The sequence below is a fragment of the Neovison vison genome, chromosome 13 (assembly GCF_020171115.1).
Source record: "Neovison vison isolate M4711 chromosome 13, ASM_NN_V1, whole genome shotgun sequence".
Classification (NCBI taxonomy): domain Eukaryota; kingdom Metazoa; phylum Chordata; class Mammalia; order Carnivora; family Mustelidae; genus Neogale; species Neogale vison.
In genome coordinates this window covers 99,699,498-99,716,799 of record NC_058103.1, presented here as the reverse complement: position 1 = coordinate 99,716,799, position 17,302 = coordinate 99,699,498, and the positions used below count along the sequence as shown (strand labels likewise).

At 45.3% G+C, this 17,302-nt stretch overlaps 1 protein-coding gene across 4 annotated transcripts in view; it reads right to left on the bottom strand.

Moving 5' to 3' along the window:
* Nucleotides 1-6,113: 6,113 nt before the first annotated feature.
* AAGAB (alpha and gamma adaptin binding protein) overlaps nt 6,114-17,302 on the bottom strand; it is a 51,090-nt gene continuing 39,901 nt past the window's right edge. Inside the window, exons 6-10 of one of the 4 annotated variants that reach the window (XM_044230107.1) lie at nt 14,210-14,292; nt 13,191-13,338; nt 9,091-9,195; nt 8,575-8,697; nt 6,114-7,906 (exon numbers count right to left, since the gene is read on the bottom strand). In XM_044230107.1, coding sequence (XP_044086042.1) covers nt 7,863-7,906; nt 8,575-8,697; nt 9,091-9,195; nt 13,191-13,338; nt 14,210-14,292 — 503 coding nt within the window. In that variant the 3' untranslated portion in view covers nt 6,114-7,862. The remainder of the gene's footprint in view (nt 7,907-8,574; nt 8,698-9,090; nt 9,196-13,190; nt 13,339-14,209; nt 14,293-17,302) is intronic. The other 3 variants (XM_044230109.1, XM_044230108.1, XM_044230110.1) reach the window with 3 other exon arrangements.

The following is a 17,302-nucleotide window of genomic DNA, read 5'->3' as shown; positions in this document are numbered from 1 at the left end:
TCTTCCACTTACCCAGGGTACCCTGCAGTGCCAGCCCGCCCTCCAGTGACAACAGGAGCCCCAGCTCAGCCCAGCAAAGGTCAGGCGTGTCACGCCAGTTACCTCTCCCTCGCTTCCCACATCTAAGCACCACACCAGTCCCAGCACTGCCATACCCGCATTGGCATTTTGCATCATTGTACAAATGTACAATGTATCAATGTACTTTGCATTCAAGTACAGGAAAGATGAATGCCACCAGATTCATCCCCCCATAGGCATGGAGGTAGTTTTAGATTCCTAAAGAAGGTTTTCACACTGCAGCTCCAAGGACTTGGTCAGTGCCTCTGAAAACTCCCAGAGAAATAGACTACTTGGTTGAATCTTCACTGACCCCAGATAATGTGGATTAAGAAACAAGATTAAAATGAATAAACAAGTTTTTCAGGGGTGGGGAATGGCATGGGGCTAGAATAATCCTCTAGCCAGGCCACTTGTCCATCTTCCTGCTAAGGAACTCCCCAAATACCTCCCACACCTGAACAGAGGTCAAGTTCACAGGGGGAGCATCTCCGGGCCTAGCGATTGGGCCCCCACGGCCTGCAGTGAAGTCCTACCTTCAGAATTATTAGTTCTACCATCCTGTCCCTGTCTTCCCCAAGGTTTTAGCCAGTATTTCTTAGCAAGTGACTCAAATCCCCAACCTGTTCCTTCAGATCCACAACCTAAAATTCCAGTTGCCTAGTAAATGGGACCCAAATCACAGCAGCCCCAACCCGTCCCCTCTTCCAGCTCGTTCAAGCTAGCACTCTAGGGACTCCCAGTTTTGATCAGTAGCCTGCTCCCCCATCCCCTCCTCCCCCCTCTCCAAGTCCTGAACAGGTCCAAGGCATTTTTGTCCCATGCTTTCCATCCCCTACTGAGCAAGCCTCCCTTTCGGGAAGGCCCCACTCCCCAACTGTCCTGGCCCTCTCAGGCAAACTTCTCTTGGGCCTGTGCCTACTCCAGCTGGGTTGGTGTTCCCAGACCACTGTATGCACTCTTGACATTCCTTCCTCAGTGACCTCATCTCCCCGCATGATTTCAAGCCACATTAATGCTAATGACTCCCAAGTCCATATTTATAGCACAGACATCAGTCCCAAGTTTCAGACTTGTATCCCACAGCCTACTGGCGCACGGAGATGCCACAGCACTTCACACTCACGATCGTGGAAGTGGAATTCATCCTTGCCCTCGTTAAACCACATCCCTCTCCTCTGGCCTACCGGCCCGGAAGCCACAGTCACCCCACGCTTCCTCAGCCCCATGTCCACCCAGTCCTGCTCACCCACGCCCCCTGCCCTGTACTTCAGGTCCTTAGCACCCAGACCACACGGCTTCTCAATAGCTCCCCGCCTCCGCCTGCGCTCCCAGGAAAGCATCATCAGCTCGGCTGTGTGATCCACATGACCTTAGATGCTCCGGGCCACAGCACAAGCTCCAAAGCCTTTATCAGGGACCCCTGGGCTCTCGGCACTTGGCCCCTATCTGGCTGTCACAGCTCACTGTTAGTGCGCAACCCGGCAGTGAACAGGTGGTAGAGCTCCTTACGGACTCCCCTCCGCAAAGACCAGCCCTCTTCCCCAGTCCACACCCACGCCCCGGGCCTGCCCAACACCCCAGCAGGTCACCCAAGCACTGTCACCAATGCTCTGGGACTCAGGGCAGACATCCCCTCCAGGAAGCCTTCCGTGGTTATACTGCCAGTCAGCCCCACTGTGTGGTAACTGTGTTTGCTTTCCCCTTGAGGCTGAGTTCCCAGAGAGCTGCGTTTGCATCTTCTCATAGCCCTGCCTTCTTTGGGCCACCAACTTTTGCCGAATTAATGACTCAGTTAGTGGCCACATCTCACAGGTTCTACCTTAGCACTATCTTTTGCATCTGCTTCCACTGTGCTACCCTGCCAAGTCCTTACTCACGCATGAAGGTAGGCCACTGCAATTCATTCCTGATTCCTACTGATCCCAGCTACTCTACTGTCCTGCTAACATGTGCCCTCCAGTCCGGGGGCCACCATGCCATTTCTCTACCCACAGCAAAAACCACAAATCCCAGTGTGGGGTCTGTTCTCAGCCTCAGAATCCTTCTCAACACAGCTCTCCAGGAAGGTAGTGCTAATCAGTTAGTTTTGGCTACTACCGCTGCCAGATTTCCCAGCAATGTAATTGTGGCTAGAGGTCTTTTCCACTCCAGACCTCTTGGCCTCCGTGATTACCATCCGAGTAGGCACTGGCACCACCTAGTAGCATTTCAAGGTTTTCTCCACATTTCACTCCATCCCTATTTACCCCCATATCTCTAACTGGACTATGAGGGTTTTCCTTTTTTTTTTTTAAGATTTTATTTATTTATTTGACAGAGATCACAAGTAGGCAGAGAGGAAGGCAGAGAGAGAGGAAGGGAAGCAGGCTCCCTGCTGAGCAGAAAGCCCGACACGGGGCTCCATCCCAGCGCCCTGGGATCATGACCTGAGCCGAAGGCAGAGGCTTTAACCCACTGAGCCACCCAGGTGCCCCCAATTTTTTTTTTAAGATTTTATTTACTTATTTGACAGACAGAGATCACAAGCAGGCAGAGAGAGGGGGAAGCAGGCTCCGCACTGAGCAGAGAGCCTGATGTCGGGCTCAATCCCAGGACCCTGGGATCATGACCTGAGCAGAAGGCAAAAGCCTAACCCACTAAGCCACCCAGGTGCCCTCCAATTGCTTTCTCTCCAAACCTCTGTCCATGCTGCAACTTCCTTTGAGACCCTGCTGCCTCTACTCACCCATCTGCCCCAATTCATACCTGAGCCCCTGGCTCAATTTAAGCATCACTTCCTCAATGTCAGTGGGTCTCGAAGTGTAGACCCTGGACAACAGCATCAGTAAGCACCCCAGCTGGTCAAAACATACTTCCCCAGGCTCCACTTGGGACCTAGTGAGCCAGAAACTCTGGGCTGGGGCCCTACAGGTAGCTCCAGTGTGGGCCCAGGTTTGAGAGGATTGCTCCGAGGTGCACTTTCCAGTCTCCCCTTCCCATGGCAACTGAAGCTGGTCATCGCACCTCACCTGCTCCCCCAGCATGCTACCTTTGTGGCCTTGTCTTGCTTGCCCCCTTCTGTCACCTGGGTTGGATGAGGAGCTTCCAGAGAGAACCCACATCCTTCCCCAAGTCTGTGGTCTCTGCCACACCTGGCCCAGCCTGGCACCAGGAAGGTTCACAGGCAGTGCTGGACCCTGAAACCAGGCTCATCTCTCACCTGGGTAAAGGCACGCCTTATGGTTGCTTTTTCTCAACTCCAACCTTGAAGCCTTCTAACTTCCCCACTGACGACATCCTGAGAATTTTCCAGAGTGGCAGGATTGGTGCAGACTCTGTCCTTGGGCTTCAGATGAAGAGGCTGGCCTCCCAAACTGTGCCGTTTCCTACCCCAGACCTCACTTAGCCCCCATTTTGTAGCATGGAAGCCACCTGGTTGGTAAGAGAAAAGGGAGAGGCAATGATTGGTCACCTCCTTCAAAGGTGAGAACCACGGAGGCTGGTTAAGAACTGCTTTAGGTGACCTGTTTATGCCTCCCAGATTTGTGCTCATGGGGAGAGAGGCTTTAGACCTATCAACAGATAGATACAGTTATGACAGCTTGCTAGAGGGAAAATTTTTTTTCTTCCCAAACCTGTGTTCTAAAGTTGCAGTAATAACCATGAGGTCCAGGTTCTGAATCAGTACTTTTCCAAAAGGAAACCAGGTAGAACCATGGATCACTCATGGCCGGAATGGGGCTCGGTGGTGTTCCAACAAAAGGCCCATGTGGTTGCTATCACCTCTCTTCCTAATTGTCCACTCTGCATGTCAGAGAAACACTTCAGCATCGAGGAAACTGCTTTCTAGTCTAGACTCTGGCTTTAGTGCTACAAACACACACACTAAACTCTGCATAAAGATATCCGCACAAAGAGCAAGACTCAAGGTGTTAATAACAAGCTAAATAGTGCCAAGAATATGAAACCGAGAATTTCTAAAATCTTTTCTGCAACAGCTTCTATGCCAGAGACGCAAGGATGGAGCTCTACACTAAACCCTAAGTGGAATCTAAGTCAAACCGTGAACTTCACCCTGCACGTTCAGCCTGCTTTTAGGAGACACACAGATTCCAGGGAAGTTCATGGTCAGGGTGTTCTCCTCCACAAAGGTGGAACACACTTGACTAGATTTTCCATCTCCTCTACCTGTAGTCCTCCAATAAGATTTGGTATTTAATGACAGAATGCTGTACCTAAATTGTGTGACTGCTTTAAATCTGGGGTTGGGGGGTGTGGTGAAGGACTCTAGCTCATTACACAATTCTCTGAAGCTCTGTCTCCATCAATCAGAATGTTCAATGAATCAGAGCCTCTGACCACACTAGACACATGTTCGCTAAATTTAGCTCTGCGTCCACAAGCACTCAGAATAGTTCACAGAGTTCTCAGCTTACCCTCAGACAGTAATTCTTCTAAGGCTGCTTTTCTGTGGCAGGCCAGCGCAGGGCAAGGGGCACTCCACGTGCTCTCTCGATGGCCATTGTTACAAGACTGGCCCGAGGTTAACGGAATCCAGCAAGCCACAGTGACGCTGTTGATCCCCTTCTCTCCATAGTGGAGAACAGGAAGGGAGCCACAGATCACATTTCATGAGTTACAAGTAGTCTGCAGTGATGGCCTGACATGCTCAATGGTCCTTGAACCACATCCCATATTACTCAGCCGTCCAAATCTAGCGTCCCTGAATCTCTTGCTTCTCTGAATTAGATGTGGCCAAGTTCTATAAATAGAGAGAAAGCAAACTGGTTCTGTCAATCTTCTCACACTCTGGCAGGATAACATATTTTAAAATTATAAAAATATCTATGTCTTCATCACTCTAAAATTATTACATAACACATGATTTTCTCAGGGGAAAAAAAAAAGCTTATTTTTGTCTCTCCTTACCTTCCAATACTTGTGGACCTTCAAACTTTTGTCATCAGTTTTTTCAAACTAGCATATCCAAATCGATGCCAAAATTCAGGGCCTACTACATGCCCAACTCTGTTACACAAATAGAGAAACGTTGGGGGGAGAAACCCGAGTCTCACTTAAAATCCCAGACTGTCCATAGTAACTTGTGTTGGCATGTACATAGATCACATTAGATAGACTGCAACTTCTTCTCTTTTTTTTTTTTTTTTTTGACGTGGGAGAGGGGTCGGGAGGGGCAGAGGGAAAGAGAAAACCCTAAGCAGACCCCTTGCCCAGTGCACAGCCCAACTCAGGGCTTGATCTCACAACCCTGAGATCATGACCTGAGCTGAAATCAAGAGTCAAACACTTAAGTGACTGAGCCACACAGGTGGCCAGGTAGAACACAACTTTTATTACACTATTAGCTCATGATCACTCTTCTTACCATGGGCCTTTAGGAGACAAGCACTGGACACTTTATCCTCAATGTCCCCTGGAAGGGGCCAACAGCCCCCAAAAGCTGAGGTCTTCAAGTTTTTATTGTTTTTGAGAGAGAGTGTATGTGTGTGTGTGCGTGTACACACATGTAAGCTTGTACACACACATGCATGCTTGCATGAGCAGAGGATGAGCAGAGGGAGAAGCAGACTCCCCGCCAAGCATGGAGCCAGATGTGGGGATCGATCCCAGAACCCTGAGATCACGATCTGAGCTGAAGGCAGAGGCTTAACCCCATGAGCCATCCAGATGCCCCGAACGCTGAGGTCTTAAAAAGGTCAGCTGAGGGGCGCCTGGGTGGCTCAGTGGGTTAGGCTGCTGCCTTCGGCTCAGGTCATGATCTTGGGGTCCTGGGATCAAGTCCCGCATCGGGCTCTCTGCTCAGCAGGGAGCCTGCTTCCTCCTCTCTCTCTCTCTGCCTGCCTCTCTGCCTACTTGTGATCTCTCTCTGTCAAATAAATAAATAAAATCTTAAAAAAAAAAAAAAAGGTCAGCTGATACACATGTATGTGGGAGACTCCAAAATCATGAGTTTGACCAACTCTCCAGTTATTCACTACCTACGCCCAGTGTGAAGGAAGCCTTCCCCAACACAGGCCGTGCTAAAACAACAATCATAACACACATTAGCAGACTTTATAAATAAATCATATTTTAATCACCTGGCTTTGTTTAATCCAGAAAATCACATTCACAGCTTTTTCTAGTCTGTGTTCCCTAACCATGTGACCTGATATATTTTCTGAAACACTTCATGTTTTAAGAATATTCTGCCTTTCATTTCGCAACCCCAGAGCCAACTTCCCTTGCATTCTTATCAACAGCTAATACAGCCACCTCAAAGATGATGGAATGGTGATCAACTCTTGTCTCAAAGACCTTCAGAATAGTTAAAAGAGGAGGGGAAAAAAAAGAAAAAGGAAAGGGGGGAGAAAGGGTCACCAAGCAAGATAACTGCCAATGTTGCCTGCGATGATGGCTCTTCCTGAATGCTCCAATCACTGAAACCTTCCCCTCCTTGGTCAAGGCTGCCCTGGCCCAGGATCTGGAGCATTCTACTCCTCCCGCCATTCCTTCTGCAGAGATTAGTGGGGCACAGAGGGGTCTGAAGCTTGTTTCTGCTGGTGACCTAAGGATTTCACAGTCCACGCTAAGCCAGGAGTGGCTGTCAGCCCGTTCGCCAGCACCAACCAGGCAGCTGGGGCACCATGCACCGCTAGAACCGTGGCAATGGCTACCACAGTGAATGTCAATGGCATACATTCCCAGGTGTCTACAGACACAGAAATAGGGATTTTTATTTGCTATATTTCCCACCCTTCTTTAGGAAACATTCCCTGTGGGGATCGGCTCCCCCGAAGCTGAGCCCCCACTCTGAGCCCTGCACGTCACACTGGCCCTCAGAGCTTCACCACCTAACCTCTCACATCCTTTCCCTCCTTCTCCGGCTCACCCACCCTGCAGTGTGACTGTGCTGGCAGTGATCTGTTGGGTCCTCAGAGACAAAGAGGGGAAAGTTGCCTTGTTTTGAGGGTATAAAGTGTGACAGCACAGCTCTGATATCTCATGAGCTCTCAGGAAGACGAGTTTCCTCCTGGTAGGACTAATGCAAAAGCCTCCAGATAAGGTCACAGACTGCTTCAGTGGCCCAGAACAGGGAATTCCTGAAGTTTCTTTCTCTCTCTTAAACACAACCCCCGCACCCCCCATAAGAGCAACCTGGTAGATGGGTTTGTTTATCCCTACCAGAGGAGGACACCTTGGCCTCCTCTATCATTGTTTAAAAATTCACCCTTATTTCTCAGTAGTTTCTGGTGTGAGCTGAGACACTCTTTCACAGGAAACGGCCAGAGACTTTTTTTCGCGTGAGACTGAGCTAAGAGCTACTGACTCTGGGCCCACCTACCGCATGGCACAAATCAAGTCTGCTGCTTCCTTCCCTACCATCAAAAGCACCAAAGCTCAGGGTGGGCAAGCTCCCTGCAGGCGGAAAATCCAGAAGCTTGAGGAAAGGCGGCACCAGCTCCTGATCCACAGTGACAGAGTGTGATTGCAGAGGATACTCTGCGAAAGATGGGCCGGGAGCGGCATGGTGGCCTCCTCCTGCAGCTGGGGCAAACCACCCAGGCCTCTGTACTGGGAAAACTGTCACTCCTTGCTGGCATTACCTTCCTTGCTCCCTTCCACTGTCCTGAGGGAGAAAAGCCCCACTACCCCTACTAAAAACTAAAAGTAAGACAGCCCTAAAACTGAGTCAGGAGGCCAACAGGATGCTGGGAAGTCTGGCCAAACAGAACTGGGTGCAGCAGGGAAGAGTCTGAGGCAGTCAAACCCTAGCGCGGGCGATTTAGTGTTCTTCATCAGAGGAAAGGCCTTCGATTTCATCTCTGTCTCCCCCAATTGCCATCCAGAAGGCTTTGGCCACCTGTGGAGAGAAGCATGCAGCACATTTTAGGCAAGAGCTACCCTGCAGCTTGGTTCATGAGTCAGTCAATACGCTGAACTGATCAAGGCCTAATGCTCTATACCCTGCCCTCCAGCCCTCCAGCCCTGGGTAGCCAAACCCTTGGAGACCCTGACCCGGGACTTCCACTTCTAGAAATTTACACTAAGGACAAAATCAGAGTGACATACAAAGGTGATGGTGTGTTAAGATTATGCACAGCTTCTCTACTTATAGAAACAAAAAAACGCACATGACCTAAATGTCCAAAAGGGAAATGGATAAATAAATGAGGGCACATTCATACAATGAAATACCATAAACCACATACATTTCCTGCCAAGAACACGTGTTGCGTTGGTAATAACAAAACAGAACAAAACAAAACAACTAAGGGTTTTCCAGCCCAACAGTTAGGAAGGCAAACATCCTGAGTCTCAATGAAAGTTCCATGTCACTCAACATTTGAAAAATCTTGGTTTGACTACAGCAATTATATTACTACTGTGTAAACATTCAATTAGTTTCAAGCTACCATCCAATTGAAAGTTCACACTGAGACATCTAGAAGTCAATGAGTGGGATACCTAATTCTAACAGCACCAGATGTTCTCATAGATACTCAATAAATATGTGACTGGTCGTCTCACCTTTTCTGCATGCAACTTTCTTTGCTCGTGAGGAAGCGTCGCAGCCTTGTCTAGGGGGAAAACAGATCTTAAGAAATTCGCTTAATAGCACAGGAGAGTCTGGAGTGTACGGATGTTCTAATGCTAGAAGATAGAAGATGGGTTTCAAAGACAAATGCTTATGGCGCAGTCATTACAGCTGTTAGGGAGTTTAAGTCTTCCTGATTTTCCACATGGGGATGATGTGAGTAAACTGGCAGGGATCTTACTGATTCCAGGTTAATGAGACACACTGAAAGAAACCGAGAGAGGCAAGAAAAGAAGGGAGAGTAAGAGGAAAGAGAGTGAAGAAAGAGGGAAACTTTTCCCGGGGGAATTTCTACCAACAGAGGATGGCACAGTCCCCCAGGTACCAGGTGTCTCCAGACAGCTGACACCAGAGCATGGAGTCCAATCAGTGGTTACAAAACAAAATCCTACCATATAAAATAGAGGAGCACCAGGAGAGAACGTGTTAGACATGATGGAGCCAATTACCTTTCATTTCCTTTAACTTTGAAAACAGTCTTTCAAAATTCTCCAAATCTCCTCCACCAGTAGTAAGACTGGCTAATTCTTGAATATCCAGATCTAACATGGGATCTGAAAAAAGGATTTGTCACGTTATTTGCCCGAAATGACTTGTGCGTGTGCTAAATACATAGTCATACAGCAATCGATCTTAGCTTTGATGGGAGTCATCACTGAATGAGTACTCCATGTGTCCCTGCTTTCCTGTGTGTGGTGCTCCCCCTGCTTGGCTGCTAGTGGGCCCCCACAAATGAAGAGTAAACTTATTTTATCCTTACATATACTGAGGCAAAGAACTTGGTTTCATCTTAGAGGTAAGAAATGTAGAGCTGTGAGTTGAAGTGACTTGCTCAAGGTCACAGCTGGTGTGAACGCAGCGGATTCACACTTAGGTGTTTCCAACTCTAAAGGCCACCCTCTCCACTGAGGGGTATCGATCAACAACAGATGTCTGGAATTTATACCATATTTTCCTGAACGACAAAAATTTTCCCATTACGGACAGCCACTATATAAGGTGGTTAGGGCAGTAATCGATGCCTGTGATTTATACATGAAGAAGCTGGCTTTAAAAATGAACTCATCTAAAGTTACAGCTACTCGGCAGGAAAGCCAATGCCTACCTATTTCCTTACTACAAATCCTTCACTATTTCTATCACAGCCTGTTATCTCTTTACACAATTTATTTTTAATCAGCATTCTTACTCAATCTCCACTCTATGCCGAACACCTCTAGGAAGTCTTTCCTAGCCAGCCCAGTTCACAGGTCTCCTTCCCTAGAATTCATCCCATACTTTTTAGAGAGGGAGAGAGTGCGTGTGAGCTGGGGGACAGGGAATGGGGGAGAGAGAGATAGAATCCTCAAGCAGACTCCTCGCGGAGTGTAGAGCTCAACTAGGGTGGAGGGCTCAATCCCATGACCCCAAGATCATGACCTGAGCCAAAGTCAAGAGTTGGATGCTTCATCAATTGAGCCACCCAGGGACCCCATGATTCCATTTCATTTCTGTGACAGATTCATGAGGAAAAATTTTATTTTATAGAAAGGGAAACTAGGGCCTATAGAGAGGCTAAATAACTCACTCAAGGTCATCTCGTCATTACTGGCAGAGCCATGATTTGAAGCCATTTGTCCAGGACTCCAAGTCCACGACCGTGAGCATTATACTGCAAGGCCCATCTCTACAGTTTTAAGGTGCAAGCTGCTTGAAGACAAGGACAGCTTCTAATTCTCCACATCAACTACAATGCCATAGAGATAATCTAGTGTTAAGAATGCACTTTAGCTCATAAATTTGCTTTGGTTCAGGGGAAGTTTCATGGAGGCAACAGATGCACAGGGCTGGAGGTTAAGAATCTGTGATTTATCTATGCATACATGGTAGCTGGATGTGCACAGAATCACTCCATGCTTAAATATGGGTTTGGCAGAGGAGTTTATATGGAGCACCGAGGAATGGCAATCTTGAGATTGAGATGATGAAGGAGGGTCATCTAACAGAGAAAGGAAAAGAATAACCAGAGAAGTCAGAAGTGTCGGGTGAGCGAGAGAAAATGTTTCAAAAAAGGACTGATCCATAATATTGAAAGCTGCCAAGAGGTCAAGACAAGGACTGGGAAATACCTATTACCTTTAGTGGTCTGGAGGTCGCTGGTGAACTGTTTTAGTAGCAAATGGGGCAAAAACTAGGTGGGAGTGAGCTAAAGAGTAATGGGAGGTGAGGGATGGAAAGAAGTTCTCCCTCCAATAAAGAGAGGAGGAAGATGTGGGATTGACAAGTGTTTTACCCCTGTTGGCTTGGTTTTTACCTTTTTTTAAAATTTTGAAACAATTTTAGTATTACAAAAAAGTTGCAAAAACAGTAGGGTTCCACTTTCATCTCCTAGCCGAAGTATGACACAAGTTGAGAAGTTAATAATGGTACAGTGCTATTAACCAAACTACAGACTTCATTCCACCTTCGTCACTTTTCTCCCTAGCATCCTGTTTCAGAAGATTACACAGAATTCGGCTACGATATCTCTGTAGTCTTCTTCAATGTGTGACCACTCCTTATAGTCTTTCCTCGTCTGTCATGGCTTTGACACTTCTGAAGAGAACTCGTCAGTGATTTTGTAGACAGTCCCTCAGTATGGGTTTGTTGGATGTTTTCCTAGGAGACTGAGGTCACACACCTTGGCATGGAGACCACAGGCATGATGAGTCCTTCTGGTGCCCCTAGCAGGGGGCACAGGATGTCAGTGCGCCTTACTGCTGGTGAGCTTCAACACCACTGAAAGGCTACCTGCCGGGTTTCTCCAGGGCAAAGTTACTATCTTCCATTTTGCATTAAGTAAGTATCTCGGGAGAGCTACTTTAGAAGATGTAGATGTCACGTTTCTTCGCAAACTTTCATCTACTAATTCTCACATCCATTGGTGGATCCTGATCGTGGCTGATAAGGATTTTTCTTTCCCTCATTCCTTCCATGTGTATTAATTAGAATTCTTCTGCAAGAAGAGCCGCTCTTTCTTGCCCAGTTATTTCTTATATTAGTTTGGATTTACAGATATTTATTTTGTTCTATGGGTTGCAGCCCAATACTAAATTCGATCTCGCTGGTCACACTGCTCCAGCATGGGCCACTGGAAGCTCTCTCCAAGGTTGGCTTGGTGCCCCTTCAACACGCTCCCACCCCTTCTGTCAGTAGTTCCTTACTTTCTGGCCCCAGGAGATGGCTCTAGGTTCAGCATCCTGCATTCTTCCTGCCCCAGACCTAGAATCAATCACTTCTACAAGTGCCCCTGGATCCTTTTATTGGCAAAAGATATTTAAAAAGCAAGATCTGAATGCTAAGGGTGTCAACAGCTATTGGGAGTGTGCTTCCAGGCCCTCTCAGTGGAAATAGGTAGGAAATACACCCCCCCACACACACACGCATACTAACATGCACACGCATATCTCTGTTTATTGCTCTATTGCTCTAACTCTAAGTATGTCATCATGCTAATACCTTGAGTTCCATCCCAGAACCAAGGGTTCAACCCAGCTCTTTCCTTTCCTTAGATGTGGCTTCTTTCTCAGACAGTGAGAAACCTAGCTCTCATTCTCTAGATTTTCTGATTTTTTTCAACCCTGATATATACAAAATATACATAATTTCAGCATTTCTAAACTATACCCCTATGACATTCAAATGTATTAAACAGAGTTCTTTATTTCTGTTCCACTGTTTCTGTTTGGGGCCTCCTGGTATCCGGTCAGAATGCTATTTCCCCAAGTTATTTAGGTTAGTGTGGTTACTGGTTTGTTTTCATGGCAGAGACTTTAGTGGGTCTAAAGCCAGTAGGAGGGACCAAAGTGAGAAGACAAGGTTAAACATACTAAAGAGAAAAGAGATTATACGTAATTTTTCCTTCTTAATATGTGTCTATTACCAAACACTTAAGTTTTCTACATGGACACTCTTCTAATCAGAAATAAAGTTTTGCATATCCTGCATGTTGGGCCCTCTGTGGCATAAAAAGAAAGCAGAGATGTTAATAGTTTCCCCAAAAAAGGGCATTTACAGTTACTGTCAACTACATTTCTTGGCTTTTGGACATCAGAATGGATTCTAGTCTCAGTTCTGGGACCTTTTTGTTAGATGCCCTTGGACAAGTTCTTAAACTGCTCTGGGCCTCAGCTCCGTCTCCATAAAATAACTTCTCTGCCAAACTTCATTACCAAACATGAGAAAGTAGATCTAAAAGAACTTTCAAAGGATGTGAAAGGGCTTATAAAGTTGTATTATTCTTGTTACCATCAATTCTGCCAACTGTTAAATACTATGAAAAAAAACTGGAATATGGAGATATAAAGCTGTTTCACCACCTGGTTCTGTCTGTCTCCGTTAAGATGATCTGAATCAAGATCCTACTACAAGAATCAGAGAAAATGGTACCCACAGACTGCTTCTGTGGTTATTCTCCCTCCTTTTCTGATAGCTGTCCACAAGGCTCACATTCACTTGGGGTACACTATCAATTTTCTTCCCTTGTTCATGTTTCAAGTTAATTTCCCCCCAGATGATTTATGCCCCATACCTCTTCCAAGTTCCACAGAGTAGTCTCCTGGCAGCCAAAGGAGGAACTTACCCACGACGCTATCAGCCTGAGTGTCTGTTGTGTTAGATGCACCGCCCCGATGATCCAAGAGAGATTCAGTCCTCACTGCTGCTGGCAAATGGGGCTGCTGTTGAGGAAAATACACACAAGCACTAATTTAATAGTAGGCTATTTCAGAACTAAAGCCAGAGAGACTCACACTTCCCCTCCCTGGTTGGCTTTAGAGAAGCAGTAACAGAAGCTAGAGACAATGAGAGATGGAAGAAGGAGCAATGTCACATTAAAAAAATAAATAAGAGGCTAAAAATTCACTAACTCGGGAGTATTTTCCCTTCAGGAAAAACCAGAAAGTATTATGATTTTGCTGTTGGCTACTAAAACACGCCTTTTGTTTGCTTTAAGAGCCATGTTTTATTCAAAATGTGAAAATGGACATAAGCATATCACAAAGTGCTCAAGACTGATGAAAAAGATGCCTGGGGAGACAATATGGCAGTCTGCTGTGCAGTTTGCTCTTGATTCCAGCATGCTGACACTCGAACCCAAATCCTTGAGGCCCCAGGGTCGAAGTCAGACGATGAAGCCCACTGAAGGCAGGGACCCTGCCTCAGATTGGTACAGGGCTTCGGACATAGGATTACTGACAAAGAACCACCAATTCTATTTTATAAAGATCAGGAGGCAACTTTATGTCTCAAGGAAATCCTAGCACGTTTTTTAAAGCCTCTAGCAAAACCAAAACAAAAACCCCATGGAACAGCCCAAACTGTAAACATCTTGAGAGGGCTTATTGCTTTAATGCTGAACCAGCCTTCTCTCAACAGGTACCAGGCGCAAGAGGACTGTTTTAGGTTCTCTTTTTACCCTTGGTCTGCTATTGTCTGCTGCCTCTTAAATGGAAAGGAAAAAATGACAATGGTACAGAGACTTGAGACAATGAGAAAAAACGACAATGAGATAAAAACCAAACTCTGAAAGGATCCAGGAAGAATCTTTACCTCTGAGGCACACATATCTGCTGACCCAATGCTATGGTTTGCTCCAGCCAATGAGCTAAGAAGGCTAAAGCCTTGGTTCCTATCTGAAAAGAAAACAATACAATCACTGAAATTTGTTATTTACATTTTAAAATGTTAAAATGACCGTGATGAAGAAACAAACAGTGGCTACTGCCTCATTATAAAAGTTTTAACTATAGAAACTGTTACTGTTGGATGACATCAGGAATGTATAGGTCTTACTCATGCTTGCATTTTCTTTATAATTATTATATGAAAATACAAATTTTTGTGAATAAAAACTTCTTAAAAAAATAGTCACCAACAATTACCATACTCTTTCAAATCTGAATAACTTAAAACTCACAGATAGGGATCTGGGTCTAATATAATGGCAGGGCCATTACAACAAACAAGACCACTTGCTGGTTCTTTTGCAAAGGTTAAGAGCACCCATGTTTCTTTCTTTCTTTTTTTTTTTAACTTTATTTATTTGAGAGAGAGGGAGCAAGAACATGAGCCAAAGGGGAGGGGAAGACAGAGGGAAAAGGAGAAGCAGACTCGCAACTGAGCAAGAAGTTGCGAGCCCCAACATGGGGCTTGATTACAGGACACTGGGATCATGACCTGAGCCGAAGGCAGATGCTTAACCAGCTGAGAAGATTAAAACTGGACCATTTCCTTATACCGCACCCAGGTGCCCCTAACAGCACTTATGTTTCAACAGTCACTATGAACCAATATTCTGGTGTTTTAAACAATATTTTAAATGTCCAGAAACATTTTTTAAAAATCAACACAAAGGCATTATTATCAGGGGAAAAGGAACATGCAGCCAGAATCTCTGGGGCAGATGCCAAGGAAGCTGAACTTTCATTTTATTTTTTGTTTTCAAGTTGATTTTTTTATTTTTAGTAATCTCTACACTCACAAACCTGAGATCGAGAGTCAACCCCAAGGTCAAGAGAGGCATGCTCGTCAAACAAAAAGAAATAAAAGGCATCCAAATCGGCAAAGAAGTCAAACTTTCACTCTTCAAGATGACATGATACTCTACGTAGATAACCTGAAAGACTCCACAAAAAAATTGCTAGAACTGATACAGGAATTCAGCAAAGTCACAGGATACAAAATCAATGCACAGAAGTCAGCTGCATTTCTATCCACTAACAAAGATGCAGAGGAAAGAGAAATCAAGGAATTGATCCCATTTATAATTGTATCAAAACCCAAAAGATACCTAGGAATAAACCTAACCAAAGAGGTAAAGGAGATATACTCAGAAAACTATAGAACGCTTAAGAAAGAAATTGAGGAAGACAAAGAAATGGAAAAACACTCCATTCTCATGGGTTGGAAGAACTAATATTGTTAAAATTTCTACGCTACCTAGAGCAGTCTACACATTCAATGCAATCCCTATCAAAATACTGTCAGCATTTTTCACAGAGCTGGAACAAACAATCCTAAAATTTGTATGGAACCAGAAGAGACCCAAATAGCCAAAGTAACACTAAAAAAGAAAACCAAAGCTGGAGATATCACAATTCCAGACTTCAAGCTGTATTACAGAACTGTGATCATCAAGACAGTATGGAACTGCCACAAAAAGAGACACAGGTCAATGGAACAGAACAGAGAACCCAGAAATGGACCCTCAACTCTACGATCAACTAATCTTCAACAAAGCAGGAAAGAATGTCCAATGGAAAAAAGTCTCTTCAACAAATGGTGGTGGAAAATTGGACAGCCACATGCAGAAGATTAAAACTGGACCATTTCCTTATACCACACACAGAAATAGACTCAAAGTGGATGAAAGACCTAAATGTGAGTCAAGAATCCAACAAAATCCTTGAGGAGAACACAGGCAGCAGCCTCTTCCAGTCAGCCACAGCAACTTCTTGCTAGACAGGTCTCCAAAGGCAAGGGAAACAAAAGCAAAAATTAGCAACTATTAGGACATCATTAGGATAAAAAGCTTTTGCACAGCAAAGGAAACAGTCAACAAAAGTAAAAGACAATGGACAGAATGGGAGAAGATATTTGCAAATGTCTTATCAGATAAAGGGCTAGAATTCAAAATCTATTAAGAACTTAATCAAACTCAATTCCCAAACAAATAATCCAATCAAGAAATGGACAGATAGGGGCACCTGGGTGGTTCAGTGAGTTAAACCGCTGCCTTGGGCTCAGGTCATGATCTCAGGGTCCTGGGATTGAGTCCCACATCGGGCTCTCTGCTCAGCGGGGAGCCTGCTTCCCTCTCTCTCTCTCTCTGCCTGTCTTTCTGCCTACCTGTGATCTCTCTCTCTCTGTCAAATAAATAAATAAATAAATGGACAGACAACAGGAACAAACATTTCTCCAAAGACATGCAAATGGCCAATAGAAACATGAAAAAAGTGCTCAACTCTGTACCAGGGAAATACAAATCAAAACCACCATAAGATACCACCTCCCACTGGTCAGAATGGCTGAAATTAACAAGTTAGGAAACAACAGATGTTGGTGAGGATGTGGAGAAAGTGTTGATGGGTACAGTCACTCAGGAAAACAGTATGAACATTCCTCAAAAAGGTAAAAAATAGAGCTACCCTACCACTCAGCAATTGCACTACTAGGTATTTATCCAAATGTATCTGCACTACTAGGTATGTATCCCAAACATAGTGATTTGAAGGGGCACGTGCACCTCAATATTTATAGCAGCAACCTCCACAGCCACCAAAATATGGAGAGCCCAGATGTCCATCAACAGATGAATGGATATCTCTCTCTCTCTCACACACACACACACACACACACACACACACACGAAATACTACTCAGCCATCAAAAAGAATGAAATCTGCCATTTGCAACAACGTGGATAAAACTGGAGGATATCATGCTAAGTGAAATGAGTCAGTTAGAGAACGACAAATGCCATATGATTAAACTCAAGTGGAATTTAGGAAACAAAACAGATGAACATAGAGGAAGGGAAAGAAAATGGGATGAAAACAGAGAGGGAGGCAAACCACAAGAGACTCTTAACTATAGGAAACTGAGGGTTCTGGGGTGGGGCATGGAGGGATGGGGTAACTGGAT